At 32.5% G+C, this 26,161-nt stretch overlaps 1 protein-coding gene across 1 annotated transcript; it reads right to left on the bottom strand.

Annotated features, from left to right (window-relative positions):
- Positions 1–13,357: 13,357 nt before the first annotated feature.
- On the bottom strand, positions 13,358–19,451 carry LOC131595216 (peroxisomal fatty acid beta-oxidation multifunctional protein MFP2-like). The gene is made up of 18 exons (XM_058867514.1): positions 19,215–19,451; positions 18,431–18,502; positions 17,773–17,841; positions 17,626–17,679; positions 17,473–17,540; positions 17,308–17,389; positions 17,040–17,095; positions 16,615–16,917; positions 16,439–16,525; positions 15,819–15,993; positions 15,613–15,734; positions 15,328–15,491; positions 14,978–15,232; positions 14,775–14,896; positions 14,496–14,617; positions 14,049–14,197; positions 13,829–13,967; positions 13,358–13,706 (listed from the first exon to the last, which is right to left on the bottom strand). Exons 1-18 carry the CDS (start codon positions 19,306–19,308, stop codon positions 13,671–13,673), a joined length of 2,169 nt encoding a protein of 722 aa, XP_058723497.1. The 5' UTR covers positions 19,309–19,451; the 3' UTR covers positions 13,358–13,670.
- Between the last annotated feature and the right edge of the window lie 6,710 nt (positions 19,452–26,161).

Raw genomic sequence — 26,161 nt, forward strand, 5'->3', positions numbered from 1 at the left:
TTATTATTATTATTATTAGTATTATTATTATTATTATTACTATTATTACTAGTATTATTATTATTACTATTATTATTATTATTAGTATTACTATTATTATTATTATTATTATTATTAATATTAGTATTATTAGTATTATTAGTATTACCATTATTATTATTATTATTATTATTATTATTATTATTATTATTATTGTTACTATTGTTATAATTATTATTAATATTATTATTATTATTATTATTATTATTATTACTATTACTATTATTATTACTATTATTATTATTACTATTATTATTATTATTAATGTGTTTAATAAGTAGTTGTAGAAGTAAAAGAAATCAACTAATGTAGTAGTTAATAAGTAGCTGCAGAAGGAAAAGAAATCAATCAAAATGAACATAGCCCAGTGGTGCACCCATTATTAAAATAAGTAAGGTATCTTGTGTTCAAACTTTGGTTAGCAGGTTTACATCAAATTGACAGATAATATTATTTTTTTCAAAATAATATACAGTCAAACGAAATAAATTCATAACATATATTTTTTATATTAAGATAATATTGTTAATTTTTTCTTCTATAGCGTTATCAAAATAATTTTGTTATTTTTCTTTATTAACATGTTCCAGGTTCAAAGTATACACACAAAATGAATTATTCTCTCCCAATTGAAATTTTCTTTATAAAAAAAACATAAATATTCAATATTTGACCAAATTATTTAAGAGGTTTAAATTTTTTAGCATTTCTGACAAATTATTATATATTGATATTATATTATTATTTTTATTAAAAAATATACACATTCTTTTTTTTTCAAAATACCATATACGAATATTTCAAATATCTTATATTTATATATATATATATATATATATATATATATATATATATATATATATATATATATATATATATATATATATATATATATATATATATATATATATATATATATATATATATACAAAAACACACACACACGAAGAATATTAACAACTACTCTATCTCTTTGACACATTTATCAGCTTCATTAAAAGAGAACAGAAACATGTTCGGAAAAGGTGATTCTGGTTTTTCATCGTCTTTCATTGACAAGGAAGTTAACAACAAAATTGATGGGACTAAGCCTGATTCCATTGTCACAGGTAATTATTTTACATTTTTTTATTCCTTCGTCATTTTCTCTATAAGTTCTAATCTCCATCTTCACGTGTGAGGGTGGGGGTGTCAAGTCTCCAAATATGCAATGACAAACATATGGCTTTTCTCTAATATTTTATTTTACTTATGAGTTTTTTTTTTTAGGTAACATGTCTTCCTCTCCTTGTGATAACTTCAAGAGCTTCGTCCTGCATCTTAAAAAGGAGGCAGAAAAAACATCCAATGGTGCTACTTCCTCCTTGTCTCAGGATAAAGGTGTGAAGACAAAACAAAAGGGGTTTTTAAGTGAAGGAATTCCTGTCTCTTCTGATGTCTTGGTGGAAAATTCTTATATCAAGGTTTCCCAACCCAATAAGGAAAAAAGTCATGGAAAGGCCGAACATGATCATTTGCCTATGGGAGAGACTCGGGTCATGGGGAAACAAGCAACCGAGATTGTTGTTGGAGCTTCTTCTAAGGCGGCCATTGGCTCTTCATTGGAAAACAATTTTGACGCTCTCGATTGTGTTAATGGTCTTCCTCGTTTTCCGGATGGTGTTCCTAAATCTGAGGCCATAAATCTAGAGAAAGCTTATTCGTTGATTGCATCTTATGGTCTCCAAGTGTCACAGCTTGGAAAAATTGCTCAAGAGAAATTCAACAGGACCAAAGAGGAGCTCAAAGAAGCTAAAGATCATCTAAAGGAACAGAAGGAGAGAATGGACTTTGCTGTTGATTTCCTTTACAATATCGAACTTGACATAGAGAAGTTGAAGAAGATGTACAATGATATCCTTAACTCTCGTGATTCCTTAGTAAAAGAGGTTAAGGTCTTATCTAATAGGTTGCATGATACAAAGAAATTGGTGGAAGCGCAAGATAAGGAGATATACAAGTTGAAAATAAATTATGAGACTAAGTATCTGAAAGGTTTTAATGCTGCTCTAGAACAAGTGAGGCTTCTTCACCCTGAAACTGATGTTTCTGATGTTGACTCTCTTAAGTTTGTGAAGGACGGAAATCTGGTTATTCTGTAGTTTCAGTTGTTTGCTTTTTATTATGTTCTAAAATGCTTTAAGATCCATATGACTGGCCAAAACCTAGGCTCCTTGGTTGAATTGTTATTTGGTCTAGATGATGATTCAACAAGTGTACCAAATCTTTGCAAATAATAAAAATGGCATGAGCTACCAAGTATCAACCACCAGGACTACAATTAATATTGAATTCAATTTAACATCTTAAAGATTGAAACAACATTTCTAAGATTGATTTGAGTGATAAATGGTAAATTATGTTTATGTAAAATTAATAATAAAAAATATGTCAAGGATGAGGCTAACTTTGCAATTGCCTTGCAATTATTTGTTTACGTTTCAGATTAAAGTTATTATTCTAAATCATTAACCATATCCAAGTTTATTAAATCATAATCTCTTAGTATTAGATCTTTAACAGCTTAAAATAATTCCTAGTCTCTTTGTGAATTAGAAATTTAAGGTTAAGCCTTTAGAGCTAACACATATATTTGGGGTGCCTAGTCTCTTAGTGAATTAGAAATGTAAGGTTAAGCCTTTAGAGCTAACACATATATTTGGGGTGGTTCAAGGGTTTGTCCCTATATCTAGGTGGTCGTAGAGAGAATATCTAGTTCAAAGCGTTTATTAATTTCACTCTCGTTTCACAAAGCAAACTATTAATAATTTTACTGGTGACCAATAAATAAAAATCATCACCAACTAATACTAGATAAATAACATAATAACAATAAGTTAAAAGATAAAAGTCACTTAAGGGTGCCAGGTTATTCCAAAGTTAGTTCCTCATCCCTGATAAATGGGAATATAGTTACTCATTTCTCATATTCAAAAGATAAACAAAAATAAAAAATATTATACATATGTGAATACTGGGAGAAGCTCTAACTCTAGAGTTCTTAGTTGAATTCCCTTTTTTTCCCTTCATTTTTCTCTCTACAATGGTATTTTTCCATCCAAGATATAATCCATTTATACAATCAAAACACCAAGAGGGTAGTCCCAGGGTCGTCTCAAATAGTTTGGATTCTCTGTTACAATTTTAAAAACCGACCCCTAAAAAAAGGAACACGGAGAATTCGAAAAGAGTCATTTTTATTAGTGTATATATATTTATCAACAAGGACTATATATCTGTAATATCCCAATTTTCACCTTATTATGGTCATCCTCCAATAACCCAGCTGGATATCCTCGAACAGAAGACAAGAATCTTTAACACAATCACATTGTCATTATCTCCAGCAATGAATAGGAATTTATTTTCCCAATCATAATTTGCTATACTGAGTTATCAATATGCTTCAACTACATATTCATGTCCATACATCATAGTCGTGTCCATGCATCATTCATAATGTCTCATGACAAATACATGCATAAAATACAAGATCCTCATTTATTTTGAGAACTTCAATACATTATATGCATCATGACATTGCATAAACTAACTTTGCATTTTCAGGTTATTTCACAATCGAATGAACATTACCTTCTAGATACAGTGCAGGGACAGTCGAGACAATGATTTAATCCTGACACTCAGTCACAACAATGGAGTCACGACAATGGAGTCACGATAATGGAGTCACGACAATGGAGTCACGACAATGAAGTCACGACAATGGAGTCACGACATTGGAGTCACGACAATGGAGTCACGACAATGGAGTCACGACAATGGAGTCACGACAATGGAGTCACGACAATGGAGTCACGACAATGGAGTCACGACAATGGAGTCACGACAATGAAGTCACGACAATGAAGTCATGAAAATGGAGTCGTGACAATGGATTCACCGATCTAATCCTGACACTCAGGGCAATCGAACCAATGATTCAATTTTGATACTTATTCCGGATATTCTCCAGAGACGGTTGAGACAAAGATCTAGTACTGATATCTAGTTTTGGATTGTTCTCCAAAGACGATTCAAAGACAGCCAAGGAACGAGGAAGATACAATTGATACAAAGATTCGTTCTAACACCCCTCAATACACCGAGTTCGGATACAGTCTAGCGTACGGCTCATTCTAACGCTCGTCAACACAATTACTGGGTACAGTCTAACACAAACTCATCATAGTCTATGTCTTTAGATACAGCCTAACGTACGGTTCATTCTGATACTCATATGACATTCCTCAATGCATCTACTGGGTACAGTCTGACACAGACTTATCCCTGTTTATGCCTTCAGATACAGTCTAACGTATCACTCATTCAGACTCTCACGTCATTATCAAAATACCAGATGGCATCTATAAGCCCATCTCCGACAATATTCGGTCAATTCAACAAATGGAATCTTTAATCCAATTCAAGCAATCTACAACATTACTTCCTGCCTCAGCGAGGGCAAATTTCATGGCACTTTAAGTGTTCAATCATCTTCCACCTTCGGATCACAATAAGCAAACAAGTCAATCTACATTTTCTGGTTTAAGAAGATTGAACAGGGGAAGTTGTCATACCCCAAAATTTTCCCTCTATATTTCAAACATTTTGGATCAAGCAGTCTTTTCAGACTCATATGATCTTTAATTGCTCAAGACTACTCAAGAATTGGGTACACCTATCCTTCTCCTAGGGATTTGTTTTTCTTCAAGAAATGGGACTTCTAAGACTTCAAATAGGCTTCATAGCATCTCATATGTCTCAAAGTACTTCCATGCCAAATTTCAAGTCTTTCAATGTAAGATTGCTCAGTCAAATGCTCAAATGACCAACAGTCAACTAGTTTGACCTAAAAGTCAACTACAGTCAACACACAGTCAAAAGTCAATATTTTTTGTCATCATCAAGAATATGAAGTCACATTCATCATTTGATCAAGGGTTTATCATGATTCATCAAGAAAAGCTCAAAGATCAACAAAACTCAAAGTTTCTAAATTAGGGTTTTTGAAGTAAAAGTCAACTGAACTTTGACTAGCCATAACTTTCACATACTTCATCAGTTTTTCCCTAACCAAAGCCTATTCTCAAGGAAATTCCATCCTCTACAACTTTTATGTTAGACCCAAGTTCATGATATGTTTCATTTAAAAGATAAGAGCCAAAACAGTATAGGTCCTTCTAGAAGTCAACAAAAAGCTATCTTTTATCAAAGCCAATATCACCAAGATAAAATCTCCAAATGCGAAAAATATTCCAAAGGGGTTTGTAGAGGACATATTGGGCTTTCCAGAAAGTACAAGATCATTTTCATTTAATAAAAATAGAGTGAGTTAAGGTTGGTACAAGTTGGGAAAAATTCAAGAAAGACATGAAACCCTAATTGACAAATTTCAAATTTTTCAATATTGGGCCTTGGGTTTTGGACTTCCCACGTGACTTTAAGCTCAAAATAGGCCCATTGGTCAAATATTGTCTATTTCATGATTTTATTTCATTTATATTTGATTTTATTCATTTAAATTCAATTTAAAATCAAATAAAATCATGATTAAATGATTAGAGATGTTATGGAATATCCCCTTTTATATAATTAATATCCAATCAATCCAAGGGCTAGAAATGTCAGAAAAAGTGCAAGAAATAGAATTTATCAAGAATGGAAGGTTTGCACATGGAAGAATTCAATCAAATTTTCTCATAATCAAAAATTGGATTTGATTTGATTTTTTCTAAACAAGTTAACCTAAATCAATCTCCTATGAGTACTGAATATTCCCAGATGCAAAGGGACGAAAAAGGGGAGAGTTGAAGGGTTCTAAAAGGTGCAAAAATCTCAAGGAATGGGGGAGTATCATATTACAAATCCAAGCGAGTTTTAGAATAAACTGATCATCTTATTCCAATCAGAGGGTAACACAAGGTAGCAATGCAGCGTTAATCAATCCCCATGATACCCAGAACACGTACATCCTGTTCTTCGTGTTCATATTTTCCAATTTCCATATCTTGCATATCATTACATTTTCATTTAAATTAACCTTTTGTTTGAGTCTTTGGTGTGATTTAGAGGAGACTTGAGCCATTAGTTGGAAGTTTTGATGCCCATAACGAGGTTCACCATTATTAGGGCAAGAGGAAGCTTCTTTGTCAGGTTCTAGTTTCCAAGGGTTTATAGGCCAAACAAAAGCCATATTCATAATCAGGGACAAATTTTAACGTAATCTAGGTCTTTGGTTTTCTTGTTTGATCGTGTTTTGCAGGTTTTTGTTTTTTCCAGAAGTTGCTATGAAGTACCATAGCGAATTTCGTAGCAGCATCGAGGCAAAATCGTAGCTAATTTGGGGAAGAAGATGATGAATATTACCTTGGACTTTGACTGCGTGCGTGTTCCCTTCCTATTCGCTGGTCAAATAGACTCGCCTCTCTCTGATCCTGATGGGCCACGCCTCCAACTGTTGGGCCCACATTTTTGACTAATTTGAATAATCCTTTTAGTGTCGTTTTTATATTTATTTATTGGCAACCATTCATTAATCAACACAACAGTTCAGCGCAGATGGTTGGTGGTTTTTGTTGGTAATCCCAAGGTCTTGGGTTCAAGACCTCCAAGGACCATTTTAATTTTTTTGGGCATTAGTTCCTTTCATATTGTTTCCTTTTAATTTCTTTTTTTTTTCTAACCTATTTTAATTTTTTTCACCAATTTAATTTTCACACATAAAAAACCCTAAAAAAATATTTTGACTTTAGATTTAGGTTTCATAAACCTTTATTTAATTTTTGAAAAAAAATCTTTATTTTTCCTTGCATTTTAAATATTTTCTTAATTAAGTTCTAATTAACTTAGAATTAGGGTTTTCTTTATTAAAATCGATTTCTAAAATACTCAAAAAAATATTTTCTTTAGTAATTAGGTTTTACCATTCTCCTAACCTTTAAAATGTTTATTTATATATTATTTATTGCTTTATTCTTATTTAAAATTCTAGAAATCGATGTATAGGTCGCAAGATTATTTTTGTAATAGCATAGTTTTTACTTTTCGCACCTTTACTTTCCCGCAACAATTTTTATTGGTTATGTACCCCCATCCCGAAGCCATGTAATAGCTCAGGTTTAATTTTTGCCTTTACTTTCTACACCTTATAGCTGCTTAGATGTATGTCTTAATAGGAATGTATGATATGATAAAATCAATCGTTAGATCACTAACTTCAAGACAAATATCTAAATACAACACACTTCTCACACACTCACCTTTAGGGTAACCCTTTCTTCGTTGCCTATCGATTATATGGTCAAGTCCCTCAGACGTAGGGATGTCTTAGCAAGGTTGCCTTCGAGTAAGATCATCATAGTCCCTTCTATATAAAGATCATAGTTCCTTCAATGTTGCCTACGATGAAATGATCTTGTCTCTCGAGTTTCCTACGAGAATGATAATAGTCTCTTCGAATGCTAAGACATCCTTACATGTTGCCTTCTATGGCCATCTGATGACCATTCGATGTCCCTTTACATCCAATGTATAGGACTACCTACCCACTAATGGTATAGATAGTACTATCACTCAAGGAAATACTTTAAGAGTAAGAAAGAACTTACAACTTAGGGTAAGTAGCTCCTAATTGCTTGCTCACAACAAATCGAAGCTTCAAATACTTTTCACACCTTATTTTTTAAAAAAACATCTTTCAAGATAACACTCTATATACATCCGTACAAGGATCATTACAAAGTTAAACTCTTTTACAAACTGTTTTTCTAAACACACACCACATTTTCAAATAAGTCAAACAAAAACAAGTGAACTAAGCAATTAAGAGTCCATGGATAACCATGGATATAAAGGGTGCTAACACCTTCCCTTTGTATAACTTACCCCCCGAACTCAAAATATTTAAAAAGGTCTTTCCTGTTCTTTTTGCCTTTCCTAATTGGATAAAATAAAAGTCGGTGGCGACTCTTGCTTACAGCAACATGTTTTCCGAAATAACAAAACAAAAAGTCAGTTCTCCCACCGTGTTAGACCTTGCTTAATCATTAATTAAGGATATTAACCCCTAATGGGATGGTTATTAATCTTAATTCATGGATTAGTTAAAAGTGGAATGCATTAGTAATTGAGTTTAGTGGTAATTGCATTGCGGTAAAAATGCAACACATGTATAAATCCAATGAATGAGAATATTCTCTCATTTTTCCTATTCACTTATCTCACCAAACTCAAAATCATAATTTGGGAGAGCATGGAGAGATGGAGAGGCTGGTCCCTAGAGGTATATGGAGAGAGAAGTGTATCATCTTCATCATGTGTGAAAACTTGGTGATCTTGGAACGGGAGCAATGATCTACTATGAGAATCATCATCATCTTTTTCATCTCTCAAACATCTAAATCAGAATCTTATCTTCAAGGTGAGTTCTTAGTTAGAACTTGGGGTTAGAAGCCTAGGGTTATATTTTCATGTGTGGTAGTGTGCTAATGCCTGAAATTCATGTCAGGGGTATGATTATTGAACTTGCATGTACTGATTTTATGTGTTTTGGTTCCCCAAGCATGTTAGTAAATGTTAGGGATGGATGGGTGGTATATTTGGGTGCTATATGTGGTGTTAGAACACTGATTTTTGTGAAAAGTTGCTCTCATTCTCACCTAACGAAATTCGGCTCGGTTAGTGAGACCTGTTGGTAATAAAATTGTGTTGCCACCGAAATCAGTGTATCTTGAGTTTTGTAACTCGAAATGAGACGTGGTCTAATGAGTTGAAAATCTATTCCAATGCTCTGTGATATGATGATTAAATATCATGCTTGTATGATATTTTGTGATATGTGATATGTTCATGTTTGATTGCATGTTGAGTGTTAATTTTGATTTGCTTTGCTTAGAGCTGTCAAATAAGCCCCACATTTGAAAGCCCCACTTATTTAGCCCCATTAAAGCCCTAATATATTAAGCCCCTATTGTTGGAGATTTATTTTAGGCCCTAAAATTGTAGGCCCTTTACATAATATATTTTCTTTTGGCTCCATTGAGAGGGCCCTATTTTATTCCAAAACTTGCATAATATTCTATTTGCACCAATATTCTATTCTCTCAGCAAAGAGTTTAAACAAAAAAAGTACTTTTATTTTAAAGCATAATTCTTTGATTCTTAAATCACACTTATAGTAGTGGCCATATCTTTTTATGTCTTTGAAATTACATCAGTAATAATATCTACATCTTGCTTCAACTTCCCACGCATATTTAGATTAAAAATTTAAGAATTATAATTACTCATTTGTTAAAAAATACTTAAATGTTCAATAAGTTAAGAATTTTAAGAATTATAATTGTTTGTTTTGTTAAACATAAAGTACTTTTATTTTAAAGCCAAATTAATGAAAGAGACTAAAGAGAAGTACATTTGTTAAAATTAGTTTTATTTTGTTTTTGTTTATTTATATCTTTTAATGTTGTAACGAGTGAAAGTATTATTTGAATTCATTTTTTATCTCTATAATTGATTTGCCATTAAAAAAGGCTAATTGATATTACTTCATTTTATCGTAATTTGTTATGTTAGTGGAGTTTTTTATTGATAAGATAATAGTGAAATTATCTATATAAAATATGAGCTTTATTTTTTTGTTTTTTGAAAAAACTTTTTTTAAATCTTTTTTAAAAAGTTGTTTTATTTTGAAAATTTTTAACAGTTTTTTTTTAATATTAAAATTTATTTTTTATTTTTCATAATTATGTTTTTTTAATTTTATTTGGGCCTTATGGCCCCCTTTTGAATTTTAGGGCCTTCTAACTTTAGACCCTATGTATTTGAGGGCTTACTTTTGTTAAACATTTTTAGGCCCTCTTATTATTGGGGCTGGGGCCCAAATTAATTGGCCCCTTAAATTGACAACTCTATTTGCTGACATGTCAATGTGACATTATTTGGTTATATTAATTACATGCATTAATGTTAGAATAATGCCATGATAGTATGACCTTCTTATATACATGATTCTTTCCTTCCTTGACATGTTTGATGTATTCATGATTGTGACTCGTGCGTTACGAATTCTGAAAGTTCTGGTTTACTCGCTTAGAGAGCAAAAGCTTCGCCCAGCGTGACCTCGCTTTGAGATTGTTGTTCTTCGTTAAGAGAGGGACTTATTTCGGGAAATTTTTCAAATCTAGACAACCTTGCTTAAGTTTCACTAACAGAGCCTGCTAGTTCAGAATTTTAGAGGTAGTGATCTTAAGATAATTTGGGATCCGTAACTCGAAGAGAGACGCCTTTAGATGCGTTAAAGAGCTACTAAGAAGGGATATCCTATAGTAAAGTAAGAATGCGCTTGTGTGAATGTTTATACTCTATGATTTTCCCTAGATTTCTGGCTTGAGGGAAATAAAAAATGTACACAGTTTCTGAAGGTATATATATATATATATATATATATATATATATATATATATATATATATATATATATATATATATATATCCGGCTTAAGGGAGATTATACTAATACATTGTATGTTGAAAACATCTCTATTTATTTTTGGGTTGAGGTAAATAATATGGGTATGTTATGTTGAGAGTATCCACATTTCTGGCTTGAGGGAAAATGTGTCGATACGTTGTATACATTGAGTACCTAGAATTTCGACTTGAGGGAAATCGTGTAGGTACATTTCAATTCAAGTATCCATGTTTCCGGCTTGTGGGAAACTATATAGATGCATTGTTTGATAATGGTATATATATATACGGCTTGAGTGAAATCATATGGATGCACTTTTTGTGAGGGTGCCTAGGTTTTCGGCTAGAGGGAAATCCTATAGGTACTCGAGGGTGATTAGATTTTCAGCTTAATGGAAATCATATCGACCTTTGATTGTAATGAATAGATTTATAATAAGAAAAGGAATAGATTGATTAGTACACCAATTAATTGAAAATATTATTATGTGATTAATGAACTAATTAAAAAAACCATGTGTCGATGGTTTGATCCGAATAAGATGGTGTACCCTGTAGAGTCGAAAGGATCCATAAGATAGGGAAACTCACTAAGATTTAGTAATATCACCCCATTCTTGTTGTTTCCTCTCAGGTACACTCTAGTAATTGGAGGATTCATTAGAAGGTATGGATTAGATACTTAAGTAATCTAATGACATAAAGACTGCACATGATCTTTTGTCGTTGGGAACCTCTTGTGGACATACATGTGTATATGTTATAGTTGTAGTTTTGAAATGTATAAAATTTGTTATGTCAATTTTGGTGGGGTATTATAGTTGGTATCAGGGCAGGTCAGTTCATGACCCAAACATGAGACATCATTAGCAATTCTCTTCTTCCTCATAAGTGTGTGTTACTAGCCTACCTTTTACTATCATAGTATTGAGTAGTTGAGCCTAATCAATTCACTGATTATATACGTGATTGGCAAGATCACACCAGAATCACCACAAGGACGCGTAAGACCAAAGGTGACCCATACTCAAGTAACGGAAGTCGCCTATGAAAGATAGTGTTGAGATTTGTCGGGCACAAAGAGGGCGTCATATGCAAAGTGTTCAACAGAGTCAGACCCTACGATAGGGGTCACAAAATTGGAAACTTTCAAGGATTTTTATTGGGACAAAGTGAAATCTTCTAGATGTCTAGTCTGACAAGTGAATCAGTTAGAATGGGGACACCTTGGGGCATAAGATTCAATTTTGAGTCAGTTGTGATTCCTTACCCAATGGTGATTATTAGTTACGGATGATAAATTGAGTACTTGTTGGATGGATAAAAAGTTGTCGAGCATTGAGGCGAAAGGCCAATGTAATATCCCATGTTTCCTTAACATAAGAATATGGCAAATTGATAATTATTATTTAGTTGGAGGGAAAATGAGACTTTTCCATGAGGGCCTCTTTACTAAAATTTTGGACATAAGGGCTTTTTTGGGACTCATCACAAATCAAAATGAGAAAGGAGGATGAAGGAGCTTAGAAGCAAGAGAGAAGAGGAGGAACTCATGTTCATCATCTCCATGTTCCAGTTTCTCACTTTTGCTACAACCTCCACTAAAAAGGTAATAACTTTATACTCGTAATTCGGATTAAAGCGATTCCATACTTTAAGAAATAACACGAAATTCCCTTCATTTTGCCTATAAACTTTGTGGTTTGCATGTTTGTGATGAAAGAGATAAACATGTTTGAAGTTGGAAGATTCATGTTGAAAATGGGTAAAAGGGAAGCTGCGGGTTTGATGATTATGGAAGTGGAGCTTTGATCAAGAAAAGACCTTAAGGGTAGCATTATCACCATCTTCACCTCTCCAACTCAAAATCTTCAAGCTTGAGGTGAGTCTCTAGTTAGAGACTTAGGGATTTTAACGGGGATTGCATGAATTGGAGAAAATGGAGTTTTCATGTGAGAAATTCATTATTCATGTTGATAGAATGTATGGATCCTCTTCATTTCTTAAAAGAAATAGAAATTTTCATTATTATAATTTTATGTGTATAAAATTAAATGATTATTAAATATATATATCATATATCTTAGATATATCATATATCATATATCATATTCTATAATAATAAAGAAAATGGATAGGATCATAACTCTCTCTCTTGAGACACAAATGATTATAGATCTCATCATTTTCTAAAAGTTATGTGTATAAAATTAAATATATATTATATATATTTTATAAGCACGCAAAACCTTAACATGTTCATGTTAATGTTTGAATTGCTAAAGTGTTTTTAATTTTTTAAATTATTTTGTATTTCTAGTTTTTGAAATGCATATTATTTGCATAAAGTGTTATATTATTGATAACCTAATAACACCGGACTAGTAGAAGCATTTCATCTTTGCAAGAAGTATATTTCATAGAAATGCTTGCATTTAAATCATGAGAAAATGGGTGATACACTGACATTGTAAAAAAGTTTTACACTGTCAATCAATCACAACTATAAATCAGGACAAATCAGACTGTAAATTTTAAGAAGTTTATATGACATGACAAAACGATTTATTTCTATTGGATGACAGTGTAATTCATTCGGTACATATTATTAGTAATTCATCCAAAATCCGCTTAAATCCATATTTTCCTCCTTTTTTCTGTGAAATAAAACATTTGTGAATATTTCAGCAGTTACGAATATTTCAGATTTGATAAAGGAGTAAAAAATGTATAAGATTTTGATTTTGACAAGCACAATTGTTGGACTATTATCGATGTTTCATTAACAATTCTCAGCAACAGTAAACTTGAACAAGCACAGTGAAGAAATAATACTCAAACTAGCAATTCCACAAGCCTCTAACAAGAAATTTTTAATCTAACTCTTCATTTTCATTATCAGTGCTAGCAACAATAAACTTAAACAGAAGCTTTTGCTGCTAGTGACAACAAACTAACATAGATTAATCTCTTGGAAGAGATTTTAGCAGAACTGAATCTACTTTAACTTTTATTCCCTCGTTATACATTATTTGGCTTTTTTTTTTATTATTTGTGTTCCTATCTTTGAAAGAAGAACGGGGAAGAACTAACAAAAACCATGTAATACGCTTTCGAGTCTTACAACCGTGACTGTGCTTGCTCCACCGATGCACTCTGCAACATGACAGTAAAGATTCCATTAGAGGGTATAATATTCGATCTAAAGATAACAGGTCTACAAAAGAAAGATTCTTGGAATTCAAAAATCATGCAAAATCAGATGTTAGATTTCTCACCAATGAAATCCCCTTGGCAGCTCTTGCAGCCAAGTAAGCAGAAGGCTTGAAGAATTCTCCATATAGTTTGGTCCATTCCGCCAATCTAGAGTATATGTATTTGGATCCAAGAGAGTCGGCCCAGAATACGAGACCTCCCCTAATTAAATTAATCACAAAAGTCAGAACAAGAAGCACAAACTTTTGAGAGTGGTAAAAAGTAATATTGGATGAGACGAACCTGTAAGGCGGAAAACCCATTCCAAAGACAGTTGCAATATCAAGATCAGCTGCTTTAACTGCAATGCCTTCATCAAGGACGCGGCAAGCCTCATTAACCACAGGAAAGAAGATCATCTCTATGATGTCCTTTTCTGATAATTTTACAAGCTGTCCAGTTCACAAAACCAACAAGATCAGACCAAGAAAACAAATAAACTTTGTTACTTTAATGAGACTATGTGTCTTTTTCCCTATAATACTATAAGCATTTAGTATCTCATTCCATCTATTACTCTCTAGAATAAATAGTTAAGGGTATTATTGACAAAATAATAGTTAATGTTACATTGAATTTTAAAAATAAAGAAAAAAAAATAGGAACAAACAATGACACCGGAAATGATCCTAGACTGTTAAAAATGAAGGGAGGGAAGGGAGTGTAATTTATTTAGACTGGGTAAAATACCTTAGGATCAACAGTGACACCAGAAATGCTCCTAGACTTCTCAATATAATTCTTCACCTCTGGATCAGGATTAGCCCTACGCCTATCATCGTATAAATAAAATCCTTTGCGAGCTGCTTCACCTGTTAGAAGCATATTTTTATAGTTTCACACAGAACATCAACGTCTTTTTAGTGGAAACATAGCTGAGCAAGTTATTGTTACATAAATATATTCCACAAGAACATCTCAAATTTTCATTTGATATCATTAATGAGTGCAGAAGAGTTTTATCTTGACCTGATCTCTTATCCTCTTGCATAAGTGGAAGAAGCATTGATTTGTAAGTTCGCTCGGGAAAATTCTCAATAAATTGCATGCCGGTTGCAATCCCCACGCCAAAACCAACGAGGTCAGCTAATCTACATTACAAGATATATGACATTTATTAGACTGGTCCAGAAGTGATTATGGATATCAAGAATTATTTTAAGCATCAATACCTAAAAGGTCCCATCGGCATTCCAAATTTGGTTATTGCCTTGTCAATTTGATAAACATCTGCACCATGTTCTACCAGAAAGATGGCTGCTTGTGCATATGGGAAGAACACCCTATTAACAGCAAACCCGGTACAATTTCCAACCACCACTGGTGTTTTCCTAATCTTCCTTCCAATATCAAGCAAGTCAACTATTACTTGCGGAGATGTCTGCTTAGTACGTACAATCTCCAGAAGTGGCATAACATGTGCCGGGCTGCAGAGGCACACGTCAAAATTTTCAGCTAGAAATACACTACAGAAGAATAAATGGTTTCTGAATAGTGAACAGTAAACACACTAATATAATACCTGAAGAAATGAGCTCCAATAATCCGGTCCTCAGATTTAGTTTTCTTTCCAATCAGATTCAAGTCAATTGTGGAAGTGTTACTTGCAAGTATACAATGAGGAGGACAGTACTTTTCAAGTTCAGTAAAGATCTGTTGCTTTAAGGAAATATTCTCAATAACAGCCTGTCCAAAATAACCAACAGTTAATAATTTACCGAGGTTTTGAGTGATTACCGAGGTTTTAGTAAAGTGCAATTAAAACATTCAATGAACAATCTAATATTAGGATTTTGCCTTAAAGTACCTCTATCACCAAGTCCACGTCTTTGAAGCTTTCATAGTCAATAGTACCTTTGAGAAGAGATATGGTTTTTTCAAATTTTTCCTCAGTCATTTTCCCTTTGTTGACACGGCTTTGTAAATTTGCTGCATATGCATGAGTACATGACGTTTATGTATTTTTAATTAAAGCTAAAACTTAAGAACCAATTTAAAAGAGTCTTTTCTCACCTTTAACCCTGTTAACACCTGCTTCAAGGAACTTTTCATTTACCTCTTTCAAGATTACAGGATAGTTACTAAGAATTAAAGCAGTTGCTATTCCAGAGCCCATTAATCCTCCGCCAAGGATTCCAACCTTTTTCACTTGTCTAGGAACCAATCCACGATCAGTAACCCCAGGTACCTGTTCATGCCAAGAGACGTTAAAAATATCCAGACGTACAGAAATTAAGAAAAGAACTGTGGATGAATAAAGACACCAAAACTACAAAGTAACAACAAGATGATATATTGTTTTGAGCTACAGTTGCTCCCTTTGAATGTGACTAACCCTATTGCTCTCTTGCTCTCTCTCTCATTTTTGTAACCCGTAATCAACAATATACACTATGGCAAAATGACAACGAAAACTAAGCTTAGAAACATTTTTTCTTGCCTCAGAAGTTCTATAATAAAATTCAACAAAAATTGAGAAGTTTCAGTTAAATGTTACAAGGTCTAAAATATGCTTTTAAGCTAGTACATGTACATTTTCCCCTCTCGACAACCAGCCACTATAGCCTTGGGGTCTCCTCCCCTCCAAAGGGGAGAGAAACAAGTAAAATTCAGATAAGTAATGTCAGACAAACCTTAGATGTTCCTCGTTGAGAGAAAAATACATGAATCAAACTCTTGCAAGTCTCTGAGGCCACAAGTGCTTCAAAGGCTTCAAGCTCCTGTAAAGGTAAGAAAAGTTACATAGTCACACAGATTCCTGTAACAGCAATTTGAAGTGTAAGAAGGGAAACTGCAGAGATGTGACAACCTTCCAGAGTCCTGCACGGGGACCAGCAACTATTCCGTCTTCAATGACATCAATGCAAACCAAAGGGTGATTAAGATTAGGAGCCCGTTTTTTTGCTTGAGTTCTAGCAAACTTCAGTATCTCTCTGGCTTCCCCAAGGGGTTCTATTTTGTCGGTCTTGTAAAGACTAGCAACCCATGGTCGTCGACGGTCCACAATTTCCAGAGCCCACTGGCGTGCAGTGTCCAACAACTTCTCACGTGACACTAAAGCATCTACAAGTCCCAAACTATGAGCTTCATCCGCTTTTATTGCCTTTGAGGTCTTCAATTGTAAAAACCAAGAAGTGATTAAATTTTAATTGTCAATCACTGGATAAGCCTTTTGAAATTACATCCCTTAAATATTTTATATGAAAAGGAAAGGAATCATAAATTGAAGCATACCAGCATCATCTCAAGTGCCTTTGCCAGGCCGACAAGACGAGGAAGTCGCTGCGTTCCTAAGACAATTTACAAACGCCAAGTTAAAAGAAATAGTTAAATAAATAAAAATTACCTCATACCATTTTATTCTTATTTAAATTAAGAGCATTTCCATAAGACCATGAATCACAAGCCTTTGCATTATTATTCATGGTCTAACCCTTTTTTAATGTTGGCAATTATACAAGTCCTAGCTAATTAGGTCAACTAACAATTGAAATATCCATACCTCCACCTCCAGGAATTACTCCAAGTTGAAGTTCGGGTAAACCTAGTTGAGCAACTGGGGTTGATATCCGTGCATTGCATGCCTATAAGCAGAAGAACATATAATATCTTTTCGAGAAAAATAAAATAAAAATGTTTCTTATTCTTAATGTTGGACAACATATACCATTGCAAGCTCTAACCCTCCACCCAGGGCAAGGCCATCAATAGCAGCAACCGAAGGTTTCCTCCCCCCTGAAAGATGAAATGAAAAGATTCAAAATCAAAATAGAATACAATGACAAATGAGTTGCAATGAAAACGTCAAAAGAAACCGTACCTTCTATAGTGTCAGTGAGAAGGTCTACTGATATCAAACCAGGACTTGTCTTCTCTATATATAGCCATGAAGAGTTAGAAAATAAGTGCAATTACATTTACTAAAACAGAAAACCTTAAAAAAAAAAAAAAACATAAGAAAAATTACCTGCTAATCCCTCTTGCATTACACCAAATGCATTAATATCAAAACCACCAGAAAATTTGCCCTTTGCACCTGATACAGTCATTAAAGATTCAGGTATGAGAACCTCAACTTGAGCAATGTTTGATTATATTTTTCCACTTATCTTCTTATCTTTAGCACTTCAGAGATACTTCAGCATTACTCAAATGTTACAAATGGTACATAAAAGTTACTCTGGTTTGAACAATCCATGCTTATAGATTTAAAACATATTTGAGTCAATGAAGCTTATATGTTGTATAGATTGTGATAACCAGTCAAAACTACTCTGAACTTTAAGGTAACAAACAACAATAAAGGTAACCAAGTTTAAGATTGTACCTCTTTCCTGTCAAAAAATAAAAGTTGGTTTACACTATGTGGAGTCATACATATCATATCCAGTGATGCACTATTAAATCAAATTATCTTGTGATGATTTGGTCTATATTTTTGCAGGACTAAGCGATAATTCGTTTCCATTTTCTACTTAAAAACCCTTGTAGACAGTTTCTACATTTCTAATCAAAGTTACCAAACCAATATTATTAAAACGAATAAAAGTAATACTTACATTCAATTTTAAATTTTAAACATTCCATGCATAATAAACAGTTTATTTCAGAAGCACTTTGCATACCTGTAACAACAATTGCCTTGACATCTTTTCTCTCATTAGCCTCGTCAAAAGTCTCCTTTAAACTGCGAAATACTAGAGGAAAAGAAAAGAGAAACAAACAAATGAACAATAGCTATATTGGTCTCTTCAATCTTATAACTAAAATATTGAACTTTAAATTAAAGTTTTATCCGATGTCAGACATCGACACAACACTGAAGTGCTAAAGATATGTTTTAAATTAGATTCAATTCTAGAGCCAAATTCAATCCAATTCAAGAACAACTCAAATCAAGTCGACACCTCTAGAACTGATTTTCCCTCAATTATGAGTTAAATAAACTTCTAATAGAATTTGAAATATTTGCCTCCCTTATTGAATTTCAATCTGAAATATTTTGTTCTATTCATTTTTACTTAAATATACTGTATATTATAGTAGAATTGATTTTATCTCCGGAATTGATTCTAGTTATAAAGTGGAATTTTTAACTTTTGAGCGTAAACATGATTATTGAAATTTCCTGTTCAACTCAATTTTACCAAATCAATTCACTCAAAATCAATTTTTTCATGGCAGAACCAAACATACCAAAAATACGCTTAAGTTTTCAAATAACGGATTCATTCAAAATCGATTATAGTAAAACGAAACACACATCAGATCAATCCAAAAACTAAAACGAAAATAAACAGATAAAATAGTTTAAGCTTCAAAACATGATAAAAAAACGGTTATGCAATATTTGGAAGGGAAAGAAAAGGATCAGATCTATGAAAAAAGGGGAATAGACATAGACAGTACCGTCAAAGGAGAGGGAATTGACAGGAGGATTCACGATAGTGATGATGGCAACGCCGTCAGCTCCAACTTCCAAAACAGTGCGACCTTTATCCATTGATGAATCTCTATCTCTTAGTTCAATCTGAATGAGAGTTTTGATTCTTCTGATTTGATTTCGTTGTTCTTACTAGAGTTCTTTCTCGAGGAAGAAATAGTGGGTGGCGTAAACGACAATGTATATTGAAGAGAGTTAAATGTCATTCAATGCATTTAAAATTTAAATGATGGTCAATAATGTAGCACTAAACGTTGTCGTTTGTGTAATGTCCATGTGTAGAAATGGAAATAATTTTTTTTAATTATGCTATTAAACTAATTTTGTTGGTAGTTTGGTGAATACCTTAATTATACAAGATTTACTTAATTTGTATGTAGTACATATTTGAAAAATTTGTAAACTTTTATATTTATTGATGGTTTCTTTTCAATAATATACCTATTAAATTTATAGATTTGGTTGCAACTTTGATCATTAATAAATTGTGAATATATGTATTATAATATGAGATTAATTGACATGCATTCTCACTTTAAATTCTTTACATAATCAATGCACTCTTAATTATGTAATATTTAGTGTAATGAAAACAAAAGTCAAACAATTATAAAAATTAGACGGTTATAATTTATTAAGTAAAACTATTTTACATCGTCAATTAATGTCTTATAATATTTTAGAATTTAATTAAAATATATCTTGTAAAGATCTTTTACATTATCAGTGAATCACAATCATTGATAAATATAACATATTTATTGATAAATATAAAATGTTTGATACTTATTTTAGCTTCTTTTAAAATAATACAATTGAATTTTATGATTAAAATTTTTTTCTATGCATTTCAATTAAACTCTAATATTTATCTAATATGTTTGTATTTTGTAGTCCATTTTAGAATTAAAGATTCAAATCGGGATATAAATAAATATAAATATATAAATATAAACTAACAATTGTTGACAATTTCTCATTAGAAAAATTAGTCGACTTTAAGACATTTTACAAACTTTTATATTTATTAAAGATTTCTGTCCAACAATACACCTATTAAACTTTTGGTTTGATAGCCGTTTTAATATTATTTTTAATGATTTTTTAATTTTTGGTATCTAATTTTGTTGGTAACCGATGAATATCTTCATTTAATATGATGTTGTATATTATAAGATATTTTACAACTTTCTATATTTTTTCAACAATACATTGATTAAATTTATACGTTTAATTGTAGTTTTGATTTTTTTTTAATAATTTATGTATTTCACTCTCTTATTTGATTTTTTTTAAATAATCATTCTTTTAAAAAAATAAAAAACATAATAATCATGTTTTCGAAATATTTTTCAAACAAAAATATTTTATCACATAGAGGATATGTCACTGCATGTGGCGCATACACTTTAATTTGGCCTTAGGCGTCATTGCATGTGGTACATGCTCATGTGTCTATCGCGGCGTGAAAAATATCCGAGCGTAAGGAATGCTCAAAATACAACATAGTTGCCACCAGACTTTATTTATTCCAAAGCATATGGAAAATATCGATAAAACTCACGAAAGAAAAGAAAAATAGTCGTCGCAACCAAGAGCGGGTTCGTGAGTCGTTTATGCAAAAAAAATGTATCAGCACCTCTTACATGCGTTGTACTCAACATGACCCATTTGGTTAGTTTTGCGAATGAGCGTTAGCGTGATGTTAGTTTACGATCTTCTACTTATTATGCGAGAAAAAAAGGAAGAAAATTTTTATCGGTTTTTTATTATTGTGCTCGCCAAAATTTCAAAATTTTATGCCTACGTATTCCCAAGTGCAATGGAAAACTCAGAGTGTCGTAGTTCATCGTAAAGAACCACAAACTTGTTGGTTGCTTTTAGAGAGTGATGCTTTAATCATATTTAGTGGTTAAACGTTTGCTTGTTGCTTGCTTTTGGAGGTTACAGCCTTTGTTTGTTACGTGTCGAAGTGGATAAGGCATGTTCGTTTTTTAAAAGGTTTTTGGAGTCGCACTAAGACGAAAAAAGTTTGATTGATAAAGTTGATTTCATATGGAGTCAAGTAACCTTTTGAGAAATGTGTGCACCAAACGCTCGTTTATTCGAAGTTTCAAAAGGATGTGTGAAATATGAGTAAGCATTTGAACAAGGTGTGCACCAAGCGCTTGTTTACTCTGAATTCACATGGATGCGCATCCAATTGTCCCTTTATTCCAAGTTCAATTAATATCTTTTAGGTTGAAAGACTAATAGTCATTTTGAACAAGGTGTGCATCGAACGCTCGACTACTAAGGGTTTAAAGAGATGTGCATCCCTCGGTCATTTGTCTTTTAATTTTATTAGGAAAAGTCTTCGCGCATAGAACAACTTGACGTTGGATCAAGAGTTTAAACATTGATTTATGAAAGCATTTGCGTGATTGAGTAAAAAAACTTGACATTGGATCAAGCACTTGCGATGCATTGAATTGAATGTGATTTGGGAGAAACGTTTAACATTATATCAAGCCTATTTTTATTCTTTTTGAAAATTGGTTGGTTTTAATCTCGAGCTCGAAATTAACTAAGATAATAAAAGAAAAGCAATAAAAGAAAATAACCAAACAATATAAACTGACTTTAGATTACTATTTTATTTAAATTATTAGAGTAATTATATTGAGTGTTGTGTGATTATTTATTGCTTTTTGGTGTTTTTCGGAGTTTTGGGGCATTTCGATAATTTACTAATTATCGATACATATGACTTTGGGAGCAGAGAAGTTAGAATCGAATTAATTTAAATTATTAGTAAGAACTAACTAGTTTTTATTAGTTAAAATAATTAGAATTTTATAATAATAATAATAATAATATTAATAATATAAATTTTATTTATTTTATTTATTTTATTTATTTTATTTTATTTATTTATTTTATTTAGTTAAAATAATTATTTAAATATAATTAGAGGTGACAGTGATTTAAGAATATTACTGAATTTAAATAATTATTTAATTGAGATTATTTTATTAATAATAAAAATGAAACGTACAGTAATGTTAGAAGATTGTAACATTAGTATTGGGGTGTGTGAGCATGTAGGAGGAGAAATATTCAATTGGGATTTTAGGTTAAGTTATATATGTGGGAGTGTGTTAGAGTTGGGAAAGGGAAGAAAAGAAAAGAGAGAAGCAACACATTTTGGAAGGAATTGGGAAGCGGTTAAGAGAGATAGTTGAGAGTGAGGAACAAGCAAACATACAATTGGTCAAGGAATTCGACACACAAGGTAAGGGGGAATTACCATGCTTTTGGGTGAATATTTTGGCAGCTAGGATGGTGAGGGGTCCTTACCCTCCCATTAGTTCCCTTTTATGGAAATAATTATGCTTTTGAATTTGTATTGATATAATGTATAATGATTGATGTGTTTGTACTGTACTGTTGTAGTGACCAAAAGAGATTTGGGATAATCCTCTAAGGTATCGTAAAATTGATTATATTGTTCTATGATATTGTTTTGTCTAAATGAAGTTTGACCCAACCCCTTTGGTCACATGTTTTATGGTAATATCTTGCAAGTGTTAGAATTGTTATAATGTGTATGTGATTGGCAATGGTTGTTAATTGATATTTTATTTTATTTATCATTGTGACGACGCTCTAACATAAGGGGATTTGGGATCATCTCCCAAGGTAGTCGTACCTGTTGTGTGTGAGGTTGGGTTGGGATAAGGATAAGGGTTATTGTTAATAATAAAATAGTATCTTTTGATAAAATAAGCACTTTTTCTAAAAAGGCACTTTTTCCCAAATTAGGCTGAAAAGCCCAATTTTTTTTATGATCACTTTTTCCAAAATGGCATAAAACTTAACTTTTCAAAAATCAGAGGAAATCAATTTTTTTCAAAAATCAGAAAATTCGGTTAATATTGTTTTTTCGGGATTTTGATAGCGGCGGCGTCCGTAGGCTGGCAGCGGTGGATTTTGGGTTGTCAGTGGGTTCGCGTGGCTTGTTTTGGCAGATTTTCGTGTTCAGGACCCGTATTTATGATTTTTTGAGTAATTTTTAACATAAATCTACTATCTACCATTTATTAATCAATTGGCCAAACATCCCAAAATGCCTTTCCCTTCCTTTTCATTTGCACTGTTAAATAGACAAAAATGTAATTAACAAATTAAGTGTTCCAAAAGAGCTACTTTTCTCATTCCAACTGACAATGTTCCAATGTGATTGGTCTCTTTCTCATTTCAATCTTCTATCCCCTTCTTTCTATCACAATTCAAATTTTCTATTCCCTTCTCTCTTCTCTCTCCCGCTTTCTATCTTCTATTCTCCTTAAACCCTACAACTTCGTCGTCCCCTTTCTCCTTCCTCTGCCACTCTCAAAAAGGTATGTTTTTCGCTCTTTTATTGTTATTTCCTCTAGATTACATTATTTCTTATGCATTTTTCTGTGCTAGATGTTCATACCATTGACATGTAATCTGATTCCAAAAAAATTAGGGTTTCCGAAAAGAAAATGATGAAGGTACACCACTTAGAGATCAAAGACATAGAGCAAGAGCTCGAGTTGGAAGATCAAAGTGATGGAGCACGGGGAAGAAACGGAGAAATTTTCTTTTCTTTTTCTCTAGCATTTTCCAGTCTTCCCTTTTTAAGTTCTTTTGATTTTTAATGAATTTTCCCTAACTTTAATTTGATTGTGTTCTATCAATAGGTTTCGAATCTTATATTGGAGAAAATTTCTTGATTCAAATTTCACCAATATTGTATTATATACCAAGTAGATGTTTTTTTCATATTTATTTTGCTTATTGTTTGTTGTTTAGTTTGAGGTTACACGGGCTTTGGAAAACGTAGCATCTGGGACTTCTAAGAACACTAAAGTGGTGTTTGTCGTGTTGCTAAGTTCACCTATTGATGAAGTTCAATAGCAGGTATCTCATACTTGAATGTGTTGTACAAGCATCTTTCTTACAACCACGTGAGTTTTCTACTTCATGTTTATCATAAAAAAAGTATTTTATTTTATGATTTTAATAGATATGTAAAAAATATAATGTAATTTATTTTTCTATAAACTTTACTGATAACTTTTTTGAGCTTCAGTTTCATAGGTTTATGAATTCATCACTTCTACCCTTGAATTTGGTTCAGCTGCTGCCCTTGCTCTGATTGCATTGTTAAAGATGAGGGTAAATAATTATTTTAATAACAGTGTAAATGCCTCTCTTCCATTTGAGTATGTTTCTAACAGTGTTATCGTTTTGTGTCACTCTTTGATGGGGTATATTACTGTGTATGTTTCATTACAGCATTTTTATTTGGTTCATGATTAAATTACAACGTTGGTTTTACAATTTAAACACGGTAAGCTTCATTTTTGCTGTTTCGACATAATTACGGTTTCACTGTAGCTTGTGATCCTGAGCTGGTTTTGGTTTGAATTATATATACAGGAAGCAATTATGAAGCTTAATTGGAGGATTGCTTACATGTTGAAGCGACGAGGAGAAGAAAATTTCTCTTTCAATCTTGCTTACAAAATGTTCGATGAAATGCTTTCGCCGGTTTCTTGATTCTTGCTCTTATGTTTTCTTTGTTTTTTGCTATAGCATGCAGGTTTCTTACAGAACTTCAAGTTTTGGATACTCTGAGGCTTCTCTCCAAACTTGTATTTTTTTTCTCTGATGCTTCAAATTTGACTTCTTGTGTTCTCAAATCCATTTATTTTCAATTGGTTGGTCTTTTCATTTTATTAGGAGCATTATTGGTTTTATCATTAACTTGGTATGACTTGCTAGCCTAATTTGGAAATTTGTTCCCCGTCTTCAAGGGGTTTTAATGACACTTATGATATGCATAAGTTCTACATCTTCATTATACATAGCGTTTAGTACATTGAGTTTTATAGGTGTTTAGTACATTGAATTCTATAGGAAGGTTAGGATTGATGAAATTATTTTTTGTGAGAGGTATTTCTCCTTTTTGAATAACTTTTAATGCCCATGGATTAAACTTTTGTCAAAATGCTTTCTTATATGCAGTTGTAATACGGTGGGAGAACTAACTTTTATTTTATTTCACAAACAAATGTTGCGGTGAGAAAGAGTCGCCATCGACTTTTATTTTATCCAATAAGGAAAGGTATAAAAGAACAAGAAAGACCTTATTTGAAAAGAGTTTGAGTTCGGGGGTAGGTTATACAAAGGGAAGGTGTAAGCACCCTTTGTATCCATGGTTATCTATGAGCTCTTAATTGCTTAGCTCACTTGTTTTTGTTTGAAATGTTTGAAAAAAGGTGTCGTGTGTGTTTAGAAAAAAAGTTTAATTTTAAGAATGTCTAAAAAAACAATGTTAGAAAACGGGGTGTGAAAAGTATTTGATTTGAATTGACTGTGAGAAAACACTTAAGAGTTACCTACCCTAAGTTGTAAGGTCTAACTTGTTCTTTAAGTCTTTACTTAGGCAATAGTACTATCCATACCATTTGAGGGTAGGTAGTCCTATAAATTGGATGTGCGAGTCATCGAAGGGTCATCGAATCGTCACAGGGGCTATCCATACCATAAAGAGGGTAGGAAGTCCTATGAGATGTGAATAGTCATAAAGGCAACCAATAAGGATACCTTAGCATTCGAGGGGACTATCATCATTTAATCGAAGGCAACTCGAGGGACAAGGTCATTTTATCGTAGGCATCTCGAAGGGACTATGATCTTTATTCCGAAGGGACTATGATGATTTTGCATCGTAGGCAGCATACGCTAAGGTATCCTCACATCGAGGGACTTGACTATTATTCGAAGGCAACAGAAGAGGGTAAACCCTAGAGGTGAGTGTGTGCGGCAATCACGCGTGTTATGTTCAGATATTTAATCTTGATGTTAATGATCTAACGGTTGATTTTAATCTTATCAT

The sequence above is a fragment of the Vicia villosa genome, linkage group LG4, assembly GCF_029867415.1.
Source record: "Vicia villosa cultivar HV-30 ecotype Madison, WI linkage group LG4, Vvil1.0, whole genome shotgun sequence".
Taxonomy (NCBI): domain Eukaryota; kingdom Viridiplantae; phylum Streptophyta; class Magnoliopsida; order Fabales; family Fabaceae; genus Vicia; species Vicia villosa.